At 41.5% G+C, this 27,736-nt stretch overlaps 1 protein-coding gene across 1 annotated transcript in view; it reads left to right on the top strand.

Moving 5' to 3' along the window:
• LOC126249666 (elongation of very long chain fatty acids protein 7) overlaps positions 1–27,736 on the top strand; it is a 129,532-nt gene that overhangs the window by 79,060 nt on the left and 22,736 nt on the right. The window contains exons 4-6 of the mRNA XM_049951347.1: positions 8,328–8,408; positions 8,610–8,666; positions 27,626–27,731. Of these exons, the coding sequence (XP_049807304.1) occupies positions 8,328–8,408; positions 8,610–8,666; positions 27,626–27,731 (244 nt within the window). The remainder of the gene's footprint in view (positions 1–8,327; positions 8,409–8,609; positions 8,667–27,625; positions 27,732–27,736) is intronic.

Below are 27,736 nucleotides of genomic sequence, written 5' to 3'. Positions count from 1 at the left end.
TATGAAACTTCCTCTGGATGAAAATGTGAGGAACACATGTTGCTGACTGTCTACTGCCAGACGATATGGCGATGTAAGACAAGGAATACCATCAATATCTTCACTCTGAATTGGTCGAGCAGTTTGTGAATAATCGAACTGTGAGTGCATGTGACCAAGAGGAAGTCAGGCTGGAAACATGGCAGTTAAAGGAAATCACTTTGGCCAGACAGAATTATCGCTGAAGTGCTGCCTTACTTAGTATACTACATTATTCCATATCTGACAAAGTTATTAAAATCATATCTTTTGCAGGAATGGGTATCCAGAGTTAGGAAGATCTCGAATATCATTATACCAAAAACAGGGAGAATACAAAGTCCTAAGAAAAATGTAATACTACAGTCCGATTTGTTTGGTAAATGCTCTAAACAAAATACAGGAAAAGCTCTTATGCAGCCATCGGAGGTATCCCTGACAGCTTGTTGCCATGAGTCCACTGCAGAACGATTTCAAGTTAGAGTCAGCGCTTTGGTTAGTTGATTGATTCGGGGGATGGGAGCAAACAGCGAGGTCATCGGTCCCATGGGATTAGTGAAAGATGAGGAAGGAAGGCGGCCGTGCCCTTTCAAAGGAACCATTCCGGCATCTGCCTGAAGTGATTTGGGGAAGTCACGGAAAACCTAAATCAGGATGGCCGGACGCGGGTTGGAACCGTCGTCCTCTCGAATGAGAGTCCAGTGTGCTAACCACTGCGCCTCCTCGCTCGGTGTAAGCGCTTTAGACGACAATTAGATGATAACGATCGATATAGCTATCGCGTTCGATAAATCAGTGCAACAGCGAAAATATAAATTGCATGCAACCAGTTAATTCTTATCAGTTCCACTGCACTGATGACGATGTTGATGTTTGGTTTGTGGGGTGCTCAACTGCACGGTCATCAGCACCCGTACAAAGTCCCAATTTTTACACAGTCCTAATTTTTTCACAGTCCAGTCTAGTCGCTGTCACGAATGATGACGATAAAATGATTAGGACAACACAAACACCCAGTCCCGAGGCAGAGAAAATCCCCAACCCGTCCGGGAATCGGACCCGGGAGCTCGTGATTCAGAGGCAGCAATGCTAACCGCCAGACCACGAGCTGCGGACTGCGCTGATGACGAATGTCACGAAGGAAACTGAAACTTATTTCTCGTTTTTGTTCTACGAAGGTTTTCATCCAGAAAAGAAAATACAGGACATGTATTGGCAAATTGTGTATGTTTGTTACATATTAGAAGAATGAAATAATATAACAAAGCTATTATTAAATGCTCATTTCAGACAAGTTCATTACTTACTTCAGTGAGTATTGCAGGTAGTTGCGATTGTAATTTTTCCCTGTTTTCTAATCAAGTGGTCTTTATATAACCAATGAAAAATTTTGTAAAGAAAATAAATCAAGAAGGTGAGGCCTGTATGCAGGAGAGAATACAAAATCAAAGGGGCTATATTCGTTGGCCCACAGATTCTAGAGCTTTTCGGAGACAAGCAATTCGATGAAATTATACATGACGATGAGAAATCTGCCTGGGAAAGTTTTAAAGTGTTTGTTTCTCTTTCTTAGAAAATAAGAGCATAAAATTATAAGACGCATGTGGGTGAACTGTTGCCATTTTCCGAAAAGCTTGGCTGTAACATGTCTCTGAAAATACACTTCCTTCGTGTCCACCTTCACTTCTTGCCTGAAAATAGCGGAGCAGTTCCTGATGAAGATGGTGAGAAGAAGTATGCAGGCAAGTGACCTCAGGCTGGTTTCGCCAACTCTTGCTAGAGATGCTCCAGAGGTAACATATAAACGCCAAGTCAAGCAGGCACACGCAGCCGATTTACAGATAATTCAAAAATCCTTCAAAATGTAAGATAAAAACACTGTTGATGGTAAAAGTGTTTGTAGTACTAAATATTATGTTATGTTCTTTATTCTTCATAAATCAATGTATTTTTGTTTGTGTATTTTTGATAATTTATGTAAGAAACTACTCAAACCAAGGAAAATTCTTCGGTTTCTTTTGGTTGTGTATAAAAGTTTTGTGAGGTAATGTTAATGTTTATCGAATTTTATCAGTTCAAGTATAATATAGTACTGTTAAGTGAATATAGCCATGAGGTGAAAGAAATGTACCAGAAAATAGACAACTGTGCGCGGAGGGTTGGGCTAAAAGTGAATCAAGACAAAACAGAGTTCATGCAACAGCGGAGGAATGAACAGCAAGGAAAGAATAGCTGTGGGAATGAAATACACGTATTCCCTCAGAGTCAATATCAGCGAGCATTAAGATGAGAATCAATGACATTGTGATATGTCCAGCAGCCATGTACGGTTCAGAATCCTGTGGCATTACCAAATGAGAAAAGGAAAAACTCTTAACATTAGAAAGTAGAGTAGTGAGGAAGATACAGGGACCGGTCTCACATAAAGGAGAATGGAAAAGAAGGAAGGACGAAAAAATCTACCTCTTGATGCAGCAACCAACAATCCTACAGAAGCTGCAGAGCAGAAGAATCCAGTGGGCGGAAATAAAAAGGCATGCTTTGAGAGAGTATAGCAAGTAACTGGGGACAGGTAGAAAAGGGAGAGAACCTACCAGGTACTTCCTTGTATAAGAGAAAGAGCAAGACTATCGTACTTCTCGTGGACCAAGGGAGTAATACATTACCTACCGGGACTTGGTACATGTCCCCCCTATATGCCAAAAATACGCCAATACATCACAGACACCTGGGAATGTTCACCAATACGCACCCTGGACTACATCGTCTGAGAGTGTTTTAATAGACAAGATGTTACAGGTCAGGACAGGAACATCTCTGATAATTAAACAGACTATAGTATAGTAAGGGATGTCGAGATGTAGCACAGGCCGAACATGTTTATAGTAAAAAATTGGGTTACAAACCGCTAGCCTACCAGACCGAGAAGCTGATAAGAAGAAGACACGAGACGCACCAAGGCAAAATACCCAACCACAACGTCCTTCAGCCGGCTGGTGTGGTCGAGAGGTTCTAGGCGCTTCAGTCTGGAACTACGCAACCACTAAGGTTGCAGGTTCGAATCCTGCCTCGGACATGGATGTGTGTGATGTCCTTAGGTTGGTTAGGTTTAAGTAGTTCTAAGTTCTAGGGGACTGATGACCTCAGATGTTAAGTCCCATAGTGCTCAGAGCCTTTTGAACCCTTTGAATGTCCTTCCAGAAGCAACGAGGAGATGAGCTCTGAGAATGACAAGGAAGGGTTTCCTGAAGCCATGACAGCTATCTGACTCCCAATCTCTACACCCCGTCAGACGTGGCAGCACAGTCCACGTGAACGATTTTTGCTTCATATTTGGAAATTTGTGGTAAGATCTTATGGGACCAAATTGCTGAGGTCATCAGTCTCTAAGCTTACACACTACTTAATCTAACTTAAAATAACTTGTGCTAAGAACAACACACCCATGCCTGAGGGAGGACTCGAACCACCGACAGATGGAGCCGCGCTAACTGTGATAAGACGCCCCAGACCACGCTGCTACCAAGCACGGCTTTGCTTCCTATACCTATTACAGTGATGTATTTATCATATTTCAGTGTAGTTCTGATTAGTGTACTGCAGTGCAGAATTATAATTTACAACGTGTATTTTGTAATAGTGGGTTCAATACAGTAGTGCAGTAGCATGCGCCTTTTCGCTCTTAACACGTACGAGGGCTATCCACAAAGTACGTTACGTTCTGGAATTATAAATAAATAAAGTGTAGGAAAAATTTTTTATTATATACAGATGAAAGCCACACTTAAATACTACTTTTCTACATAGTTGCCATTTAAATTAAGGTACTTATCGTAGCGATGGACGAGCTTGGAAATTCATTCGTCTTAAAATTCGGCCGCCTGCGCCTTCAACCACGTGGTTACCTCTTCTTGAAGTTGTGTGTCGTCATCAAAACGCTGCATAGACAACCACTTCTTCACTGCTGGGAATAAGTGGAAGTCGCTCGGTGCCAGGTCGGGACTGTACGGCGGATGAGGAAACAACTCCCACTTAAAAGATTCGAGAACTTCACGAGTGGCATTTGCCGTGTGGGCCCGGGCGTCGTCGTGAATCAGCAAGATCTTTGAGCCCAACTTTCCCCTGCGCTTGTTTTGTATTGCTCTTCTGAGGTTGTGCAGAGTTTGGCAATACCTTTGAGAGTTTATTGTAGTACCTCTTTCCAGGAAATCCACAAAAATCTCACCTTTTCTGTCCCAAAAGACAGTCGCCATCACCTTCCTTGCCGACATTGTCTGCATGCATTTCTTGGGTTTTTGGGGGGAATTTGTATGCCCCCACTGCATTGACTGCAATTTTGTCTCGCAGTTCACATGCTTAACCCATGTTTCGTCACCAGTAACGATGCGATCGAGTAATGAGTCGCCATCTTTCTCGTAAGCGTCCAAAAACGTTAACGCTGCAGCCATTCGCTGATTTTTGTGAATCTCTGTCAAGATTTTTGGTATCCATCTTGCACCAAACTTGTGGTAACCAAGCTTTTCGGTAATGATTTCGTGCAACAAACTTCGTGAAATTTATGGAAAACTCATAGAGAGTTCCGTTATTGTGAAATTACGGTTTTCACGGACCGCGGCATCGACTTCTTCGACAAGTTCGGCAGTCACTATGTTGGGTCTTCCACTTTGCTCTTCGTCGTGAACGTTAGTTCGGCCATTTTTAAATTTTATGACCCATTGATGCACTCCACCTTCAGTGATTATGTTGTCCCCATACACTTCACAAAGCTGCCGATAGATTTCTATCGGTGTACAGTTTTTTGCAGTTAGAAACCTTATTACAGCACGCACTTCACACTTCGCGGCATCTTCATTTAACGCTGACATTTCAAACTGTCACAGTAACTCAAAGGAATACAGCACGAACCTCTCACTAGCACGGCAGGATGCCGACTGAGCGGCGGAATGCCATGACACCAAGATGGCCGCGCTAGCCCTGCCCCTAACGGACACAAACGAAAACGTAATGTGCTTTGTGGATAGCCCTCGTATTTACTCTTCCCTTCGTCCTCTTTTCCTCTCTCTCTCTCTCTCTCTCTCTCTCTCTATCTCTCTAGATTTCACTTCTTTCTTACTTATGTAACATTTCTCCGTTAAAATTCTTGACAGTGAGATACATCAATATGGTCTTAATTTCATATTAATATCTTAAATGTTATACTCGTACACAACTATATGTGCAACAAATGGTCTGTTTTAGAATTTTGATAACAGTCTAAAAGAAAACAGAGAAAAAGTTATATATAAACCCCAAAGCCATTGGTCTTTTTCCCACGGAATATTTAAAGTATTACCGTCAAACATTTCTTTCATTAAATTAAGATCTTGTGCTCACCATAAGAAAATATATACACTCCTGGAAATGGAAAAAAGAACACATTGACACCGGTGTGTCAGACCCACCATACTTGCTCCGGACACTGCGAGAGGGCTGTACAAGCAATGATCACACGCACGGCACAGCGGACACACCAGGAACCGCGGTGTTGGCCGTCGAATGGCGCTAGCTGCGCAGCATTTGTGCACCGCCGCCGTCAGTGTCAGCCAGTTTGCCGTGGCATACGGAGCTCCATCGCAGTCTTTAACACTGGTAGCATGCCGCGACAGCGTGGACGTGAACCGTATGTGCAGTTGACGGACTTTGAGCGAGGGCGTATAGTGGGCATGCGGGAGGCCGGGTGGACGTACCGCCGAATTGCTCAACACGTGGGGCGTGAGGTCTCCACAGTACATCGATGTTGTCGCCAGTGGTCGGCGGAAGGTGCACGTGCCCGTCGACCTGGGACCGGACCGCAGCGACGCACGGATGCACGCCAAGACCGTAGGATCCTACGCAGTGCCGTAGGGGACCGCACCGCCACTTCCCAGCAAATTAGGGACACTGTTGCTCCTGGGGTATCGGCGAGGACCATTCGCAACCGTCTCCATGAAGCTGGGCTACGGTCCCGCACACCGTTAGGCCGTCTTCCGCTCACGCCCCAACATCGTGCAGCCCGCCTCCAGTGGTGTCGCGACAGGCGTGAATGGAGGGACGAATGGAGACGTGTCGTCTTCAGCGATGAGAGTCGCTTCTGCCTTGGTGCCAATGATGGTCGTATGCGTGTTTGGCGCCGTGCAGGTGAGCGCCACAATCAGGACTGCATACGACCGAGGCACACAGGGCCAACACCCGGCATCATGGTGTGGGGAGCGATCTCCTACACTGGCCGTACACCACTGGTGATCGTCGAGGGGACACTGAATAGTGCACGGTACATCCAAACCGTCATCGAACCCATCGTTCTACCATTCCTAGACCGGCAAGGGAACTTGCTGTTCCAACAGCACAATGCACGTCCGCATGTATCCCGTGCCACCCAACGTGCTCTAGAAGGTGTAAGTCAACTACCCTGGCCAGCAAGATCTCCGGATCTGTCCCCCATTGAGCATGTTTGGAACTGGATGAAGTGTCGTCTCACGCGGTCTGCACGTCCAGCACGAACGCTGGTCCAACTGAGGCGCCAGGTGGAAATGGCATGGCAAGCCGTTCCACAGGACTACATCCAGCATCTCTACGATCGTCTCCATGGGAGAATAGCAGCCAGCATTGCTGCGAAAGGTGGATATACACTGTACTAGTACCGACATTGTGCATGCTCTGTTGCCTGTGTCTATGTGCCTGTGGTTCTGTCAGTGTGATCATGTGATGTATCTGACCCCAGGAATGTGTCAATAAAGTTTCCCCTTCCTGGGACAATGAATTCACGGTGTTCTTATTTCAATTTCCAGGAGTGTATATGCTGTACACAATTAGTGCCACCACGCAACCAAAGATAACCAATACCAGGCGTTCTCGACAGCGGTTGAGCAAGTACAGCTATCTCTGTCCTTCTGTTGTTTGGCCAGGAGGAGAGCAGGATTCCAAGCGGAATTTAAGCAGAAACTGCCGTCCTTATTAATACAGTCACTTGCAAATTTTTGCCGCCCCGAGTGGCCGCGCGGCTTGAGGCGCCATGTCACGGATTGCGCGGCCCCTCCCGCCGGAGGTTCGAGTCCTCCCTCGGGCATGGGTGTGTGTGTTGTTCTTAGCGTAAGTTAGTTTAAGTAGTGTGCAAGTCCAGGGACCGATGACCTCAGCAGTCTGGTCCCTTAGGAATTCACACACACATTTGCTAATTTAATCTCAACTTCGTCCTTAATAACACTAACCAAGTAACTAGAAATGCATGTCAGAATGTGTTGTATTTCATTGTATGACCGGCACCAAGGTATTGTTGTGCAGTCGCAGATTTGCTTGGTGGTTGTTTCTGCCTGGAACCCTGCTCTCTCTCTCTCTCTCTCTCTCTCTCTCTCTGCTCAGTTGACGCAGGGACACAGCGTTATTTTCTCACCTGTCGTTAATTCATATTTCGCTATCGTTAACGTCTGGTGTTGGTTATCTCTGGTCTTGTTTTGGCGCTACTTGTTGACAGCCTGTGTTTTCTGTTGGCATACGCCATCTTTTCTTTCTGAATGACACAGCTTACAACCGAGGTTTTAAGTTATGCACAGTGATCTCTCGTTTCACTTGTATCATGAAAATTGCGTGTTGTTCACCTATGGAAATATCAGCGGTTGTTGAGAACATTACCCGGTTGCATTCCGCTTAAGTTATTTGAACATTCGATACGCTGGGAGAAGCTCTAATTTCACATATGAAGGTACTGATCGATTAAACTAGTAAAAACTTAAACATGTCTAAACAAACCTTTCCTTCGTGACAGTTTATTGAGACCTGAGCAAAACTTTCAAATATATTTCAGAAAGGACACTTGTTTTTCGATGGAAAAAAAAACATGTAGTTCAGCCAGGACCAATATTTTCTATCCACTTAATTTCGTCATCTTGCGTATCAATAACTGCACATATCTTTATGTGTGAGCCGCTAATTACACTAACGATGCTATAAGAACACTCCTACTGACATCACTGTCATTGTAGAATGGGAGAAGGTAACGGAGAGACAACACTAATCCACCAACAGAAAAGAAAAAAATAGCACTGGCAGAAAGAAGTCACGTGTTCGTTCCTTAGATATTGCCTAACGAGTTTTAAGTTCTGACAGTTCCTTTTGAGTCTCGTTTTTCGCTCGAACTTTGCTGTGTCATTGTAGGTTTACGGAATCGATAACGCCTTTGCTGGGCTTCCTTGTGTTAAAACATATCTGACACATGTTTAAAACTTATTGTGACCGGTAATCTTAATGTAAGTGAAATAACACCAACAGTACTTACACTCACTTTCTTGTTGCAGCCAGTTCGAGTGGGAGCGATGGATTATCTTTTTAAGCATGTCTGTCAACCAATGGAACACAGAAATCCATTTGCGTACCAGGTAAGACCGATATAGTACCAAAAACTTCATTCAGTTAAAAATTGCTTCGTAAGTAGAAAAATTTCGTGTAATACTTCTCAGTATGTTTCATTTAGAATGTGCAATGAAATCTGAGAAGAAGCTTACGTTTATGTCATGAACGGAAATTTTATATTACAATCTCTCAGTGGCAGTAAAAAAAGTCATCATCTTTTCCCTTAGGTGTCGAGTGGGGCCTGGTGGTACTTCTTCTCAAAAATTATTGAGCTTCTAGATACGGTAAGTGCGAGAATATGAAAGTTGTTCTGCACACTCCTCACACATCCTTCCTTTCTCATTTTACTCAAGAGAATTATTTCACATGTTTATTAAATGAATATTTGTTCGTTGACGCATTCTGTGTTTCAGAATCTCTTCCTGTGTGTAAGGGGTTCCAAATACGGAATGTATCCCTAATTAATGAATTCAGTGTTGAAACGAAAAAAATTCGTTTCATAAACAAAAAATTACTGTGTGTCCAACACATTAATACAGAAGAGGTAGCTTTGTAACTAATTTTCATAGAACTCACATCGAATTTTCCTAGACCTTATGCATAAGCAATTTATAATTTAATAATTTCAACTAACATTAGTACAAGAATACGCCGGACGTCTGCAAATACTTATTTACTTCAATATGTTTCGTTTCCTTTTCTGAAAATAAACTTTATTGTAGAAATTTTCTAGATCACTGACTCCAGGTCAATTCATGAACATACACCTGGTGTGATAATGAGCTCCATTGGCTCTCCTTTTAATGCTGGTTAAGATATCTTTCTTGAATATAAATATGTCTTAAGTGCATGTACGTGAAATTCCTGATTTGAAATTCGCATTGTGAAATTATGCATATCATAGACTTTTCAAAATTTCACCTTTGTGTCAGACTCGACTAAATCACAAAGACGTGGTAGGTCTTGATAATAAAGTCTTTGTTGCGAATATAAATGATGTAATTTCCGAGACCGTTATTTGTCAGGGTACACACTATCTGATCAAAAGTATCTGGACAGTCCTATGTAATGCAGAAATGACCACTAGATATAACGAGAGGTGGAGACACCAGTATCAAGTGTATAATCGAAATTCCGAAAAAGAAGAAACTGGAAGCATTGGAAATGTGGTGCTGTCGAATAATGTTAAAAAATTAAGTGAGCAGATAAAGCATGAAATGAAAAAGTACAAAAACTACCAGAATCGCTTTTTGGTCAGTAGTACATTCGGAAAAGACTATGCTTCTTTGGCGTTAATTAGCGTGAAACTTTTAGCAGGTGCTGCGTTTGTGAACAACATAAAAATTCGATTAAAGAAAAAAAGTCTAAGCGAGCTAAGCAGCAGGTGCCAAGCTAGTTATGTATATACACTAGACAGTTCAGTCATAGCTTTTGATAAGTAAGCGAACGAGCATCAAAATATGTGGCATAAAAAATTTTATACAGTGCCAAGTGACCATAGACCTTAGTATATACCATAAATTTCAACTTGATACCTCCACCATTTCGGGGACAGAGGGATCTTAACAGACCGATAGAAAGACAATGGACAAAATAACGGCAAAAAATATTTTTTTGATGTGATATAATTACAAACTAACAATTTTCGGATTTTTTTCTTTACTTTTACTGTAAAACCTTGCTTCCTGCCAAATTTCATACTGCTACCAACGAAAAGCTACCTAGAGGTTTTGATGAGTGAATTTGTAAGTATCAAAATATATGACATAAATGGCGGTCTCTTTAGATTGCATTGAGTTAGAAGCTTAAATTTTGCACACCGCCAAGAGACCGTAGACCTTGCTATTTGGCAAAAATTTCAACTTAATACCTCTACCTATTCCTGAGAAAGAGAGATCATTACAAACGGACAAAGAAGTGATCCCGTAAGAGTTCCGTTTTTACCGATTAAGGTACGGAATACTAAATAGAAGATTTTGCAGCTTGCATTTTCTAACTAACTGACTATACTTTATTCCCTCTTAAATGTCACACCACACCATATTATCTTACTGATTATGACCAAAAGTTTATTTTTGCTGTTTTTCCATCGATTATGGATATTAATCGCTGTCTTCTTGTTACTTTTAGGGAGAGCTAAATTATATACCAGCACCACGACAATACTTAGAGAACAATTAGCTTAACAAGAACGGAAAAATCTCAGGTGCCGTGTATAATTAAGAATTTGACATTATGCAGAGTTATTCCGTGATGATGTTACAAACTTCCAGCGATGATGGAGAAGGATAAATGTTTCAATTTGAGATACGGGGCCCTGGTCCGGAAACGACCAAGTCGAAAGCTATACGCTAAAATCGTTCTGATACCTCTGACAGTGGAACATATATACCGGTACAAAATGGTTCAAATGGCTCTGAGCACTATGGGACTTAACATCTATGGTCATCAGTCCCCTAGAACTTAGAACTACTTAAACCTAACTGACCTAAGGACATCACACAACACCCAGCCATCACGAGGCAGAGAAAATCCCTGACCCCGCCGGGAATCGAACCCGGGAACCCGGGCGTGGGAAGCGAGAACGCTACCGCACGACCACGAGATGCGGGCATACCGGTACAGTTGTTGCTACGATTGTGGGGTAGATGACTTTTAGAGGTTCTAGAATGGACCAAACAAAAAAAATCTAGTAAACTTGAGCTCTAAAACACGTATCTTAAGAGCTATGGGCACCTATTCAGTAGAAGAGACGAATTTCACAGTGACGAAGATGAACAAATGCTCATAGCTCTTACGGTACACATTTTGGAGCACATGTTTACTAGACTTATTTTCTTGTTTTCATCCATACTGAGACTTCTGAAGTTGCCTACCCCACAGACTTAGCAACAGTGGTACCAGTCAATGTATTCCACTGTCAAAGGGCTCAGATCTTCGCTTATATTTTGAACTCGGTCGTTACCGGACCAGAGTCCCTTACCTCAAAATGATACATTTGTCCTACTCGATCATCCCTGGAAATCCATCATCATCACGGAATCACCCTGTATTTTTACTGAATGCAGGCAACGACAAATCTTCTACCTTATCCTGACACAGAACATAAATGTACGATGCTCTGAATAAGTGTAAACGCCGATTAGATTTTGTTTTTCCAAGTATGGATTCCTGGTGCATTAGATTTCAGTTAAGTTTAAGTTACTGGTTCTCCTCCCCGCCTATGTGCATTATGAAGCTGCCAAAATATACTTCAGTTGTACTTTTACAGCAGATTAGGTTAAATCCCGAAACCTTTAAGCAGTAAGGTAACGACTGAGGTATTACCAAAATTGCAGGGGACTGATGACCTCAGATGTTAAGTCCCTTGGTGCTCAGAGCCATTTTAACCATTACCAAAATTGCACACAGTTGTGGAAAATATGGCATAAATTAACATGTTTATGTGCAAGCGCCGGACATAACAGACGTATTGGGAACTACCTGTACAGCCACATGCAGGAAAACTTTTTCTGTTGTAGGCAAATTTGTGCTAAAACCTTAAGCATGTATAGGAGTATTTTTAGTTGGAAATCATTTATCGGCAGCAACCACTACATCGTCAGTAATTTTAACTGATAATTTTCTTCTACACGCCCGTTTTGTACTTAAGTGCTTAAATTTTTCCCCCACAACGGTTGCTTCCGATTCACCGTTGCTCCAGTCTCCCTAGGTACTTCGGTTTCTCATACAGATTCAGTAAGGGGCACTAAATTTTAAATCTCCTCTTTTCTATACTTTCAGATTATGTCCATTTGCTTCATGCTGTTATTCCACTTACAGCTACCAGGAGTAAGGCAACACCAAAAGTATTTCTACTTTCAATGTTTAGCAGTTTCACACATTGTGAAGCCTTTTCCAATTATTTAACATTATCCCTTGTAGTAAATAATCATGAATTTGAAACTAGGAATTGTATAGTGAAATAGTTTTTGTGATGCATCAGATAATTTTCTGTTCTATAATTTTTTATGGCATGGCCATTGGTTTCTATCTCTATTTATATACATACTTCGTGTTTCCAGCAATTATTTGTTCATTTTAACAGCATTTTTCATACTGTTTTAAGTAATATCTCTGTCAAAACTCAAATTTTACCTTATACTATACACTTCAATTAGAGTTGCCGTCATTTTGTAACCGAATCTCTGCGTTCCAAAAATAATATTTGCTGTTCCAGAATAACTCTGTTCCTTTCTTAATAAATGCTTTGTAATCAAGTAATTTCATATGTTTCTAGTCTCCTTTGTTCCTTATCTTGATCTGAATATTCAGTTTAACAGTCATTTGATATGTGCTACGCTTTTCTTTATGGCTGTTCTTCCTTTGTCTTTATTTCAACAGCTCAGAGATCTCATTTAAACTCTGGTGTAACAATATATCTTTCTGTATTGTAAAATGTCATAAATAAATTTGAGTACACTATACCATGATACTGTTCTAATTTTTAAGATCACCTCCGTTGTTAAAGATCATAAGTTACTACACCAACATTTGTTAACAGTATAATTATGATCTATGATTGATTATTCACTCAAGTTATTCAAATAAACAATAATTAATTGTATATGAGGGATATATATGTCTTCTGTTATTTGAAAGAGAGCAGAAATTCCTTTTGTTGTACCCTGTACACTTATTATTAAATTATGATTGAATTTATGTATTTATCCAATATAGTATACAGTTATCTTTTCTATAAAAACATAAATGCCATGTCGACCACAACTATAAACCCCTGTCTGCGTCTACTTCTACATCTGCACTCCAGAGATGACAGTATGGTTTGTGGCAGAGGATAGGTTGTATGCCAGCATCATGTTACGTTGTACCTTTTCCATTTACAGATGGCTTTTGCCATTCTAACGAACTGAACTAGTCTTCCTGTTTCTAACATATTTTACCTTACAATACTTTTCTTGTTCAGATCTTTGCACAAGCAGAGTCAAGAGTGGTTGTTGATCAAACATACCTGCAGTAGCGAAATTTAAAAAAAATTGTTGATATCACGAGATCTATTTTATTGGCTGCTTGCAGATCTACAAACCTCATTCCTTTCTTAAGTCATATGATAAAAAATAGTAAGGGATTCATTATGACTGACCAAAACAATATTAACTTTCAATAGATTTTTGCCACTGCAGTCATTAATATACCAGTACAAATATTCGGAAACCCTCATGTTTTCAACTAAGTATTAGTAGTTCATGTACCTTTATTGGAGCAGAGTTTTTAACATTTTCTGGAAAAAACTCAATAAACTGGATTTGTATGTTTAACTACAGCTAAGTGTGTACTATGCACTCTGCTTAGGCATGGATGCTTCACCTGTTTTCAGTCTTGAAGCATATGTCTTCCTCGTTTTCTTCCTTGTTTGGTAAGTCACAGAATCAGCTCCGTTCATGGCCTTCCATGCAGTTGGGTCATGTCTCAGATGCAGTACTTCCCTTTTCCCTTTTTTCTCACTCTTTTTGCTCCAGACGTCTTCGTGAGTTATAACACACCATCTTAACTGAGTAAAGTATTATGCGTGAAAGAAGTCATAAACTGAATTTATTTTTTACGGATTCTCATTGCAAAAGTAATTAGAAGCTTTCTAGCTAGTTTTTGGGCAAATCATTGTTTGTGTTACTGCTCTCTTATGTGTTTACCAACATGAGTAGTGAAATACAGCCATATACTAAAAGTGACCATCTTGAAAGGTATCATTACACATTATTTTATCTTCGTTTGGTAGCTATAAATAAGGTTTGCAGTTTGCAGCAGACGTTGTTGTTGCTGCAGTCTTCATTCTCAAGACTTATCTGTTGCACCTCTCGACATTTGTCTATCTTGTGCAAGTTTCTTCATCTCCGTATAAGTACTGCGAACTGCTTTCATTCGATCCCAATTACTGCATTCAGTCTTACAATTTTTACTCTTACTCATACAAGTACTTTACTTCTACTCATACTTCCCTGCATAACCAAATTACCTACTCCTTGATGCCTCATGCTCAATAGTATCAACTAATCCCTTCAGTGTTCAGGTTGTGCATAAAACTCATTTTCCACTGTTGGATTCTGCACCTCTTCATTAGTTATCCGATCTGCCCAACATATCTATAGCATTCTTCTGTAATACCTCACTTCGGAAGCATTTATTCTCTTCATGCTTGTAAATTTCATCATCCTCATAAGGCTACAGTCCAGACAAATACTTCCAGGACCTGCTTACTGTGATGTTGAGATCATTACATTCTTCTTCAAGTCTAAAGGTACTTCGCTTGGCTCATATATCAACCAGGTTAATGATAATTGTGAGGGAATGTCATCCACTACAGGTATCTTGTTTTTACATGGGTATTTCACAGCTCTGTCAAATTATTCTCGCGGTACTTCATCCTCCACTCCCTCTTCCTTTCCGATAATATTATTCTCATTTGTCTTTCCTTCATATAGTCCTATAATTTTTTCCTGTATTTCAGCCTTGTCTTCTTTGCTAAAACTGATTTGCCATTTGAGCTCTTCATGTTTATATAGCTGTCTTTCTTTTCTCCATACGTTTCTTTAATTGTCCTTTAAGTGGCTCCTCTCCTGTCTGCAGTCGTGTATGGATCTGCAGCTTTGCATTTCTCGTGCATACATTCATGCTGTACCACTTTGCAGTTTCTGCCAGTCTCATTTTCAGGTGATTCTATTTCCTTTTAGCTATTCCATTTCTTGTATTTTTATATTTTCTTCTTTCATCAATTAAATTTAATCCCAGTCCTTCTGCTACATTTTGTACTTTGCCGCGTTTTTCCTCTGCTGCCGCTACATCGTAATTCAAAGCTACCCACCTGTCTTCTACCGAATTCTCTTCCTGTGTTTTTGCTAGTGATAGCCTCATGAAACTTTTAAAAATTCTCAAAAAACTCTGTTACTTTCAACTTATTCAGCTCTCCCTTGTTAATGTCTTACGTTTAACAATTTCTACAGCTTTAGTCTGCAATCCACAATTAATAAATTATGGTCAGAATGAGCATGTGATCCTGCAAATGTTTCTCAATACAAATATTAGTCCTTTGTTACTATATTGTAATTCTCACGTCTATGGCAATAAAACTGTTATGGGCGTGTAGATAGACTTTAACTTGAATATATCTTTAAGTTATATCTTTAACTATTATAAAAGAGTATATACAAAGTAACTGTGGTAGTTAATCATATTTATATCCGGTGTATTATCATTCGTAGAATGATTTTTAATTTCATCTGCATTTGCAGTTGTGACTGTACTGGTTGCACGGGAAGTACAATAACTGTGTACATAATTAGCTAAATTACGAGTTCTGCTGAAGATAGAAACAAAATCTCTTAAAAGAAAGTTAGCCATATGTCGACGTTAACTGGGAGGCCATGGTTCAAATGGCTCTAAGCACTATGGGACTTAACATCTGAGGTCATCAGTCCCCTAGACTTAGAACTACTTAAACCTAACTAACCTAAGGACATCACACACATCCATGCCCGAGGCTGGATTCGAACCTCCGACCGTAGCAGCAGCGCGGTTCCGGACTGAAGCGCCTAGAACAGCTCGGCCACAGCGGCCGGCGGGAGGCCATGAAGGCTAGGTTCAGTCACCTCGTTAGAAATGTTTCCATCTGTGTTGCCAAGCTATGTCTAACGCCTATCTATTGAGTATGGTGACGCTAATGATTACATACAAAGACTGCTGTTATGATTATGTTCTTGTTGAAAATGAGAGACGAGAGAGGGTGACATCTAGTTCCAGCAAATAGCCCACTCATTTGAATAGCACATAGCTTGCCGTCGAGCTTCATTTTGCCATCCAGCGGACAGACCACCTCGAAAAGTGTTTCATATCCTCAGTCCATGTTGCAGTGCAAAAAGGTTTGGTATTTTACCCAGGACATTGGCGCAAGGTTTGATGATCTGGAACTTCGTTCCACAGCCTCTCCCCTCTTTTGAAGCCAAATGCTAGTGCAGATTTTTTTGTGAGACTGAGATTGGGAACAGCACTGGAGTGTTAAAGTAGCTGTGGAAGCAGGTATACGACATCCTTTATGAGGGATAAATTACATAAGAACTACATGCATTCATTAATTTGTGTACACTGGTGAACCGCGATATTATGATCACATCCTTGAAAAGAGAATGTCCTGATTACGTAGGGGACAAATGATGCAGTGCACTGCATGTATAGAATAGGCATTATGTATACAGAGATACTCACGTAATAAGTATTTGTATCTGGATGTTGACCATTTAAGAACAGATGATAATGAAACACTCCCACTCTGCTATTCAACCTGCCATTCTCATGATTTAGAAACCAATAGAAGAAAATTTTGATTTTTTTAAAAAATAAGTCTGGTTACTGTCAGCCATTATATTGTATACTATAGTTTAGCCGAGAATTTTGTGACAATCTAGTCCTCTCGCTAGTCTATTAACGTAGTTCTTCCATCGTGGCATCACTTGAATCACACTCTAATGCAAAAAAAATTGGGCGGAAATCGGTAGATGGGATGTAAATGTACAGACAAATAAACGATTACATTTTCAAAAAAAAGAATGATTTACTAAAGACAAAAGGCTTCAGCAATTGAACAAGTCACTAACACGTTGATCCACCTCTGGCCCTTATGCAGGCAATTATTTGGCTTAGCACTGACTGACAGAATTGTGAATGTTCTCCTGAAGAATATCGTGCCAAATTCTGTCCAATTGTCGCGTTAGATCGTCAAAATCCCGAGATGGTTGCAGAACGCTGCCCATAATGATCCTAACGCCAAGCTAGGATTTGATAAGCATGAACAAAAGGAGCAGAAATTCTCGTCATGTGCGGGCGGGTATTATCTTGTTGAAATGTAAGAAGTGGTCCCGCTACGAAATTTAATGGCATCCCAGACCATTACTCCAAGTTGCCGGGCCGTATGGCAGGTAATAGTTATGTTGGTATCCGATCACTGTCCGGGCGTCTCCAGACACATCTTCGCTGGCAATCGGAAATCAGTTCGGTACGGGACTCGTTGCTGAAGACAATTATGCTGCATTTAACTAGATTCCAGTCCGAAGAAGTCCAGAGACGTCTTCGACTAGAATCTCACTGGCTGCAGTAGAATTGTCTTCATTTGTGTGTCCTGCTCCGAACTAATCCCTTATGACTAGCGAAGACATGTCTGGAGATGCCTCGGACAGTGTTTGGGGACCAACCTGCCTGTAGCTCGCCATACGGCCCGACAACCGGGAGCGATGGTCTGAGGTCCCATTTCTTTTCGTAGGAGGAACACTTTGGTTGTCAACAACGGCACTCTTACGCTCGTTTTGTTGCCCTTCATAACAAGTCATCCTGGGCTTCAATTTAAGCAAGATAATGCCCACCCGCACATGACGAATGTTTCTGCTGCTGATCTTCGTGCTTCTCAAATCCTACCTTGGTGTTTGGATTATTATGAACAGGGCTCTGCAACCATCTCGGGATTTTGATGATCTAACGCGACAATTGGACAGAATTTGGCACGATATTCTTCAGGAGGACATCCAGCAACTCTATCACTCAGTGCTAAGCCGAATAACTGCTTGCATAAGGGCCAGAGATAGATCAACGCGTTATTTACTGAGTTTGATAAGTTCTTTCTCTTTAATAAATCATTCAGTTTTTATGAAACTGTAATTTTTGCTTGTCTGTGCATTTACGTCACGTCTACCTATTTCCGTGCAGTTCGGATAATTCCTTCGTGGTGCATCGTTTTTTTTTTTTTTTCCTTTTATCTTGGAGTGTATCTGATTCACCTTATTGTACGTAACTTCTGAAAAAATATGACGAAAGTTCATATTTCAAGCGGTTATTCTAATGAAAGTGGAAAATTGGAGCACAATAAGGCTTGTTAGAGGCATTTGAGGCACTTCCAGTTCGCCTCTCTTCGATCTTCTTAAAATTCCAATAATACTGTTGATGATGGTTTATAATTTTTGCAAACTGGAGATGTGTGTGGTCAGATAATGTTGGCTGTCCCCTGCCGTGTTTTCTTTCTCTATGTGAAGGGTAATCTTAGGAACCTATGTTGAAATTCTGATACGGTTTTCAAAAAATGGTTCAAATGGCTCTGAGCACTATGGGACTCAACTGCTGTGGTCATAAGTCCCCTAGAACTTAGAACTACTTAAACCTAACTAACCTAAGGACATCACACACATCCATGCCCGAGGCAGGATTCGAACCTGCGACCGTAGCGGTCGTGCGGTTCCATACGGTTTTCACTAATAGACTGATTCACAAGGACGATTTATTTATATCGCTACATATCATAAACAAGTCCTCCGGCCGTATGTACTTCATGCTACCAGTGCGATGCCAGGGCGGGTCGCTAGTTTTCCATAAATTTCTGCTCACTAAGACCGAGCGAGGTGGCTCAGTGGTTAGCACACTGGACTCGCATTCGGGAGGACGACGGTTCAAACCCGCTTCCGGCCATCCTGATTTAGGTTTCCTGTGATTACCCTAAATCGCTTCAGGCAAATTTCGGGATTGTTCCATTTGAAAGGGCACGGCCAACTTCCTTTCCCATCCTTCCCTAATCCCATGGGACCGATGACCTCGCTGTTTGGTCCCCTCTCCCATATCAACTAACCACCAACCAACTCGTTAAGAAAACTTGGAAGATTATGTCTGGGATGGAAATCTACCGAGTCCTTTTGAAAAAAACCAACCCTGAGTTCACCTCACATGCTGTAGGAAACCACGGGAAAACTATGTGTCAATGGCGGGCAGTTTTTGAACCTCGATCCCCAAAACGCTAGTCCAATCCGATAACAATAGTTTCGGTTGTACTCCCTATTTCATTCTGAGATTTACGAAATATTTAGATCATTAAATTTTCCAAACCATCAACTATTATTTTGAAGACAAACTACTTGATACTTCAATTTCAGATAAAGAAGTAGACTACCTTCTGCGTCTCCCGACATACGCACAAGTTGTTAATACAACAGTATGTGCCCCTTTACGTCTGCCTCAATCTTCATATTTTCTGCCTAGCCCTGGTCGCAACATTTCGGTGGCAGCAGGTATACCATATCGTGTATATCTAACAGACTAGACGGTTATCGAGGCTCTCATGTAAAGACGAGGTTTAGTTATTGAAACTTAGCATATGTGGCCTGTTATAAGACCTGGCAGCTTTTCTTAGTCGTCCTTGCCACTGTGAAGCAGTCAGGCGTACTTGAACTCCGACCTACGTAATGTATGAGCAGACAGTGCTCGTTTCCTGCAACCTATATTCCTGACGTAGAGCGGGACGCATCTGCGGTCACTAGGGTCATCGCTTCCATTGTAACGTCATCGTACGGAAGCCTTCTCCTGCTAATGAATTCCGTCCCCCTACACAAGCACGTACCAAGCGAAGTGGCGCAATGGTGAACATACTGGACTCGTATACGGGAGGATGCTGATTCTAACCGCCGTTCCGCCATCCGGATTTAAGTTTTCCTTGCTTCGTAAATCTTCTGGGTGCCGTTTGGAAAGCACACTGCCAATTTCGTAGCACATACTTGTCCAGTCCCAGTTCCTACTCCGTGAATTATGACCTAAATGTTAAACCTCAGTTTCATTTTTTATTTGATTATTTGTTTAGCCTCGTCTGATTAGGCCATCAGGCTCTCTCTTACATCGGACCAGGGTTTCACACATTGAGTCGCTATTACATCATAGTTACCCAAGAAATAACACCTTTAATATAGCACCTAGTATTAATATTATTTGAGTGTCTGAAACGACAGTGTGAGTAAATTATACTGATTATGAAATAGTAAAACTTAATATTGGCAGTATCTGTACTACTGCAGCTACTGCCATTAATAGTGATAGTAAGAACAATAATAATAATAATAATGACAATAACTACGACATTAATAACAATAATCCTAGTGACAGATATAAGAATTTATGGGTGTTCAAAATAGATGTTTTCTGATGCAGCGAGTTCTGGGAAGCGGAAAATTTAAGGAGACTCCGTCGACTAAGAATACTGGGAAACGTGGGAGATCAGGTTGGAAAGGTAACGAGTACATACAGAGACAATGGTATTCTTTATTTTTGCTTTAGTAGATATGTCATTACCTGTCTTCTGAAGCTGGAGATGTTATTAAGATCTCTGATACAATGAGGGAGGTTGTTCCAGAGACACGTTCCTGCTACTGAGAAGAACATCGAGAAGATGGCGTAAACGATGGTGTGGAACAGAAGGGATTTTTCTCTGATGGGAACGGGTGTTTCTTCTATGTTGTTCAGACAAGAACGTTGACGTCAAGGAGAAACATGAGGGACAATGTTAAGTGATAGCTGGCCGCTGTGGCCGAGCGGTTCTAGGCGCTTCAGTCCGGAACCGCGCTGCTGCTACGGTTGCAAGTTCGAATCCTGCCTCAGGCATGGATGTGTGTGATGTCCTTAGGTTAGTTAGGTTTAAGTAGTTCTACGTCTAGGGGACTGATGGCCTCAGATGTTAAGTCCCATAGTGCTTAGAGCCTTTTGAACCATTTTTTGTTAAGTGATAAGACAGTAGAGAAGACAGAGGGGATGCAAATCTCTGGACTTGCATGCATGCAACCAGGATAGCTGTGCATGTAATGGTTAAATGTGATCGAAAATTCTAACATCACAAATATAACGAACAGCGGCATTCGTAACCAGTTACAGGCGCCGCGAGCATACCTTCGAAAGGTCTTGGAGGATAACATCGCTGTAATCAATAACTAGAAGTGTAAGTGTTCGTACAAGTTTCTTTTCCAGATCAAGAGGAAACAGTTTTTATAGGGCATGGGAAGATCCTGATGCCTTTTTGCACACTGCTGTTACGTGCTCAGTCCAATTTAGATTTTCATATATTATTGCTTCTAGACTCTTTTCTGAAGGAGAGAAGTTGATATTTGCTGCATTTAGGGTTATAGATGGTAGGGATTCTTGATGTTTTCGGCTAATGAGCCTAGACTGTCCAACCAGCACCGCTTGGGTTTTGCATGGGTTATGATTTAACCTGATAAGCTGCGCCCATTTTTATAGTTCGCCGGCCGGAGTGGCCGAGTGGTTCTAGGCGCTACAGTCTGGAACCGCGCGACCGCTACGGTCGCAGGTTCGAATCCTGCCTCGGGCATGGATGTTTGTGAAGTCCTTAGGTTAGTTTGGTTTAAGTAGTTCTAAGTTCTAGGGGATTGATGACCACAGAAGTTAAGTCCCACAGTGCTCAGAGCCTTTTGAACCATTTTACAGTTCACACAGATCTGAACAGCTGTCTTCAGGGTGACTGATTTTGCACTTGGATAAAACTAGTGGTCGTCAGTTTACATGTGATATTTCCAGTAGGACAAAACGGATGACAGATCATTTACGTACAAAATATTATAGGTCCTAATACCGAACCTTGGGGGATGCCTGATACTGCCTGTCGCCATTGTGACTTTATGGTGCCAGAAATGACGCTTTGCTGGCGAAACAACAGGTATGAGCGAAACCTTTGCACTGCACATGGAGAGAGATTTAGGTTTATAAGTTTGGCAAGCAAAATGTCAGTGGTCCTTCATCTTTCCCTGCAAGTTTCCATCGATGGTGACACTCGTCTGTCTACACCTACAGTTTCGAAACACTCTAAACTCAAACATACTACTGACGCTAGTTATTGTATTGTAGTTTGAATATTCATCTGTAACGGGAATATCTGCACTTGCAATGAAAATTGCGCTTAACTCGGTCTTTTTTTTTTCCATTACTAAATACTTATATTGGAAACCCAATGTATGTAGGCTTCTGCAATCAACTGCCAATTGTGAGTGCGAAACTGTCTTCAGTTTCTTGCGCAAAACTACATCTGGTTCTGTACTTGAGTCTGTAACGTTCGCGTATTTAGGCGAGTTAATCGACAGCCCAGAATACGACGCAAGATGTATTTGTTGTATGGCTGAACGCTAACGAGTTCACGTCTCAGGACGCGCCGCGGTAGTTCCGGCTTCCGGCTCGGCAACGCTCCAGGCAGCCCAGGTGCAAGGGCATCAACATAGGACCGGATGTGGGTAAATACGAAGCGTCGATCGCTTAGGAGGACCAGCTATGCTCCCAGTAATGGTGGACTTTGAGACAATCTTAAAGATCGCCAACTTACAGCTCTTTGACATTCGGCAGTAACTCACATCAAATATAATACAAATCCGAATGCATCTGTGATCTCAGAAAAGTGAGGTACGTCCAATGACACAACAGTATCTCAGTACCTTTAAAACTAGAGAAGTTAATATTTTACACTGAATAAACATTTACACAATGAACCTCCGCATTAATAATATTTAATCGCTTCATGCGATTTCAAAAAGTATTATCTTAGATGATAACATTGTCCTATAGCTATCATCCCTGAAGGTTACGTATCTGTGTCTGTTTTATATATTGATTTACGACACCTTTTATATCTGTTTCATTATGCATATGTTTTTCAGAACATCGTATCCGCCACAATTACACAGTAAATGAATACATCTCCAACACTTCGTATAGTCATACTTGTGTTTTACGCTGAAGAGCCAAAGAAACTGGTACACCTGTCTAATATGGTGTAGGGCCCCCACGAGCACGCAGAAGTACCGCAACACGACGTGACATGGACTCGGCTAATGACTGAAGTGTGCTGGAGGGAACTGACACCATGAATCCTACAAGGCTGTCCATAAATCCGTAAGAGTACGAGGGGGTGAAGATCTCTTCTGAACAGCACATTATTAGGCATCCCAGATATGCTTAATAATGTGCGTGTCTGGCGAGTTTGATGGCCAGAGGAAGTGTTTAAACTCATAAGAGTGTTCCTAGACCCATTCTGTAGTAATTCTGGACGTGTGGATTGTCGCATTGTCCTGCTGGAATTGAACAAGTCCGTCGGAATGCACAATGGTCATGAATGGATGCAGGTGATCAGACAGGATGCCTACGAACGTGTCACCTGTCAAAGACATATCTAGACGTATCAGGGGCTCCACACGACTCCAACTGCTCACGCCCAACACCCTTACAGAGCCTCCACCAACTTGAACAATCCCCTGTTAACATGCAGGGTCCATGGATTCATGAGGTTGTCTCGATACCCGTACACGTCCATCCACTCGATACAATTTGAAATGAGACTAGTCCGACAAGACAACATGTTTCCAGTCATCAATAGTCCAGTGTCTGTGTTGACGGGCCCAGGCGAGGCGTAAAGCTTTGTGCCGTGAGTCATCAAGGGTACACGAGTGGGCCTTCGGCACAAAAAGACCATATCGATGATGTTTCGTTGAATGGCTCGCACGCTGACACTTGTTGATGGCCCAGCATTGAAATCTTCAGCAATTTGCGGAATGGCTGCAATTCTGTCGCGTTGAGCGATTCTCTTCAGTCGCCGTTGGGCCCGTTCTTGGAGGATCTTTTTCCGCCCGCAGCGATGTCGGAGATTTGATGTTTTACCGGATTTCTGATATTCGCTGTACACTCGTGAACTGGTCGTATGGAAAAGTCCTCACTTCATCGCTACCTCGGAGATGCTGTGTCCCATCGCTCGTGCGCCGACTGTAAAATTACGTTCAGACTCACTTAAATTTGATAACGTGCCATTTTAACAGCAGTGACCGATCTGACAACTGCACCAGATACTTGTTGTCTTATATAGGCGTTGCCGTATTCTGCCTGTTTACATCTCTGTATTTGGACATGCATGCCTATACCAGTTTCTAGAGTGCATCAGTGTATTTAATGAAGAGTTTACTATTTTGCCAGTGACTTTATTTAAATGTTGATTGCAAGTGCTATTAAAAAACTGTGCTAATTTATACGGGGTCAATCGCATGTGTTAGCGACACCACAGTTGAAAAGAGAAAAGAAGAGACTTCTGTCAAGAAGTCATAAATAATTATTCAAACAGCCTTAAAGGACTCTGTTGATCCATTGTGGGCCTGGGACAGTGGCTGTTCAAATATTTAACAATGAAATCCCCCAAACTGACGTGCAAATTGAGAAGTTCTTTTATTTTATTTTCGCTACCAGTTTCGGCAGTTTATTATACCATCCTCAGGCCCCATATGTACCTCTCAAAAAAAATCGATAATGGCATACTGGGGCTACATGTTTCTGAATGTCTTGAATTCTCAAGTGCTTTCTTCGAAGACTTGACTTGAGTTGCAGTCAAGTCTTCGAAGGAAGCACTTGAGAATTCAGGACATCCAGGAACGTATGGCCCCAGTGTGCCAGTATGGATTATTTTTGAGAGGTGCATATGAGGCTTGAAGGTGGCATAATGAATTAACGAAACTGGTAGCGAAAATAAGATGGAAGAACTTTTCAGTTGGCACGGCTGTTTAGCGAATTCTTTTGTTAATTATTAAAGGCCATTCTGTTGACATTTATCGTGAGCACACTTGCGCAAGAGTGCTGGCTTATTTATTTATGAACCAACCATTACTTATATTTACTGTAAATGACGTAAGTGTAGCCAAATGTTTATGCATTTATTTATTTAAATATCGTTGTAATACATTAGTTTAGCCCTGAAAGTGGTCAGAAACTGACTCAAATGATGTCTTCAGCATGTAACGACGATGCATTTTTGTGGGGATAGCTGTCAGTCAGACCAGCGGCGTTGCTGCAGTGGTAACACCGGTTCCCGTCAAATTGTTGAAGTTAAGCGCTGTCGGGCCAGGCTAATACTTGGATGAGTGACCATCTGGTCTGCGGAGCGCTGTTGGCAAGCGGGGTGCATTCAGCTCTTTTGGGGCAAACTGAAGAGCTGCTTGATTGAGAAGTAGCGGCTCCGGTCTCGTAAACCGACATACGGCCGGAACAGCGGTGTGCTGGCACCATGCCCCTCCATATTCGCATCCAGTGACGCCTGTAGGCTGAGGATGACACTGTGGCCCGTCGGTACTATTGGGCCTTCATGGCCTGTTCGGGCGGAGTTTTATAGCCATCAGCCAATGGAAAATCTGTCAGTAGCGGAACACTATAGGAGTCAAGTGGAGACTGGGACTTTTCGGGTGAAGAGCTCAAGGGAGCCCTTCTGCACACTTTGTGTCGAGTGCTAGAGAAGGCAGACCTACCTATGCTAACGTGCGTCATTCAGTAGTATAGGTGATTGATTCTGAGCGGTTGATGGCCGCTACAATAGTCTAACCTCTGAAGGGACTCTCACTCACGAGAGCTGTGAATGTGCTCCAGATTAGGACTCTAACTTTTTCCTCTTGCAATACGGAACTGAGGACAGACAGAGTAAGAGTAACTGTTCTTCACATCTTGTGTGTTCATATGTGTATCGCCATATTGAACTCTGGACTGTCCTGAGCTGGTGAATGTTGCGTGTATTGTGATAACGAAATGGACTTAATTTTCGCATATCTTTGATGACTATTTAGTCTGACTATTTTGCTACCATTCTCATAACGCTCTCAACGTAACCCTACTGCTTTTCACGAGGGTATTTTCTGTCTGTTTTTCACTGAATATCATAGGTCAACTTCCCGTTCGTCTGAGATTTCCTTTCTTGAATAAACATTATTCAACAAAATTCTCTATCGTCTACATCAATTACAGACATTAGGACAAACCCTTTCTATTCAATTATTCATTTATCTTCTATTCTGTATTCTGTATTTTACTCACCTGCAAATTCTAGCCATTGCCTAGACTATTTGACCGCAAGATCACAACTACAGTTTATTATTTGCAGCGACTTACCTGCTGGGCATGAAAGCAGACGTGCGCGGCTTGACCCTATGACTACATCGACCTATTCTTTTTAAACATTGCCGTGCATAACCTAGGTACCTGAAGTACGAGTAACCACAGGTAAAAATGAAAGTGGTTCGCTCGTATAGGATGCTTAAAAACCATTCACCAGCCAAGATCGCATAAAATATTTTTTTTATGTAATACAACCGGTTTCAAAATACTACGTTGTCATCTTCAGGTCTTAAAATCTTTTGTTGTAAGACATGATAATTTTACCCCAACCACACGCATGAGATGTCAAGTGGGTAAAAATAGCACATTATAAAAGATTTCTCATCCTTCAAATATTTAAAAACATAAAGCACTTTCTGCAGCAGGCTATGTCCACATACATGTCGCTCACACTTACAACAAAACATTTTAAAATCTGACGATGATAGCATAGTCTGCTGAAACCGGTTGTCTTAAACTAAAAAAAATATTTTACGCGATCTTGGCTCGTGAATTGGTTTTAACAATTAAACAAATCGCCCATCAGTTATCTGAAAACGATAAAATTAAATCAGTGTGTGAAGCTGTTTAAAAGAGCAACTACACAGCAGTAACCGTTAGGTACCGTTGCACGTTCTGCAGATCACTCTAAAGTACCTGCCAAGGTGCACAGTTTACTCTGTTCAGTAGTAAGAGTTCTTCACATTCCATTTACGAAATGAGTACGAGACCTACTTTTACGCGCTGTTATTGCTCCAATTTTATTTGCAATATTTCTACGTGAGAGATATATCGGCAGCTGCAGAATATTCGTAGATTTTGATATAAAACCGGTTCGTGGAATTCCGTAAGTAGTTTTAGCAGGACATTACATGAGTTTCTACAAGTGCCGTTTATCCACAGCGTGCCCGCCTTGAGCGTGGTGGACTCAAGGGAGTATGAGCGAGCAAAACACCCTATTTGCAGACGTCTACACGACATACCATAAAGCAAGCAACTTCCTTCGCTTCAGTAACAGCGACGATCAATGTGCTTGAGTAATCGACGTTTCCACCTTTCAAAAGGAGTTTGTTACGTAAAATAGCTTTTACAATATTTTGATAAGCATCTGTAATTAGAGTCAGATGAGGAACAACTAACGAAATATATGACGCTGTTTGGGAGAATGAGTCCTTCTTTACAATACATTAGTGATGTCCTGTTACGATGCCAAATAAGGAGAAGGACACGTAGTTCTGTATCCCTCATTCTGTCAGTGAATTTTAAGTGAAACTAAATCTCTAAGTATTAAAAGAGCAGTCGGGATGCATTTTAACAAAAAATCAAACAATAAAATGGTCAAAGTGTAAGAGTTGAAACACTGGATATGTAAATAACTAATAACTAAAACGAAAGTTCGTAATAAACGTAATTGGGAATGAGTCTCTTCCAGAAGAAAATGCCTTCCCAGTACTTTTCTCAGGTGGTAGTTACAGCACGTGTTTCTCTTTTACAGGTATTCTTTGTACTACGGAAGAAACAAAGCCAAGTGACTTTCCTGCACGTGTATCACCACACAATTACTGCACTTTTCTCTTGGGGATACCTCAAGTTTCTGCCAGGTAAG

Source organism: Schistocerca nitens, chromosome 3 (genome assembly GCF_023898315.1).
Source record: "Schistocerca nitens isolate TAMUIC-IGC-003100 chromosome 3, iqSchNite1.1, whole genome shotgun sequence".
NCBI lineage: Eukaryota > Metazoa > Arthropoda > Insecta > Orthoptera > Acrididae > Schistocerca > Schistocerca nitens.
Note: the sequence above shows the minus strand (reverse complement) of the source record. Positions and strands in the feature narration are given on the sequence as shown.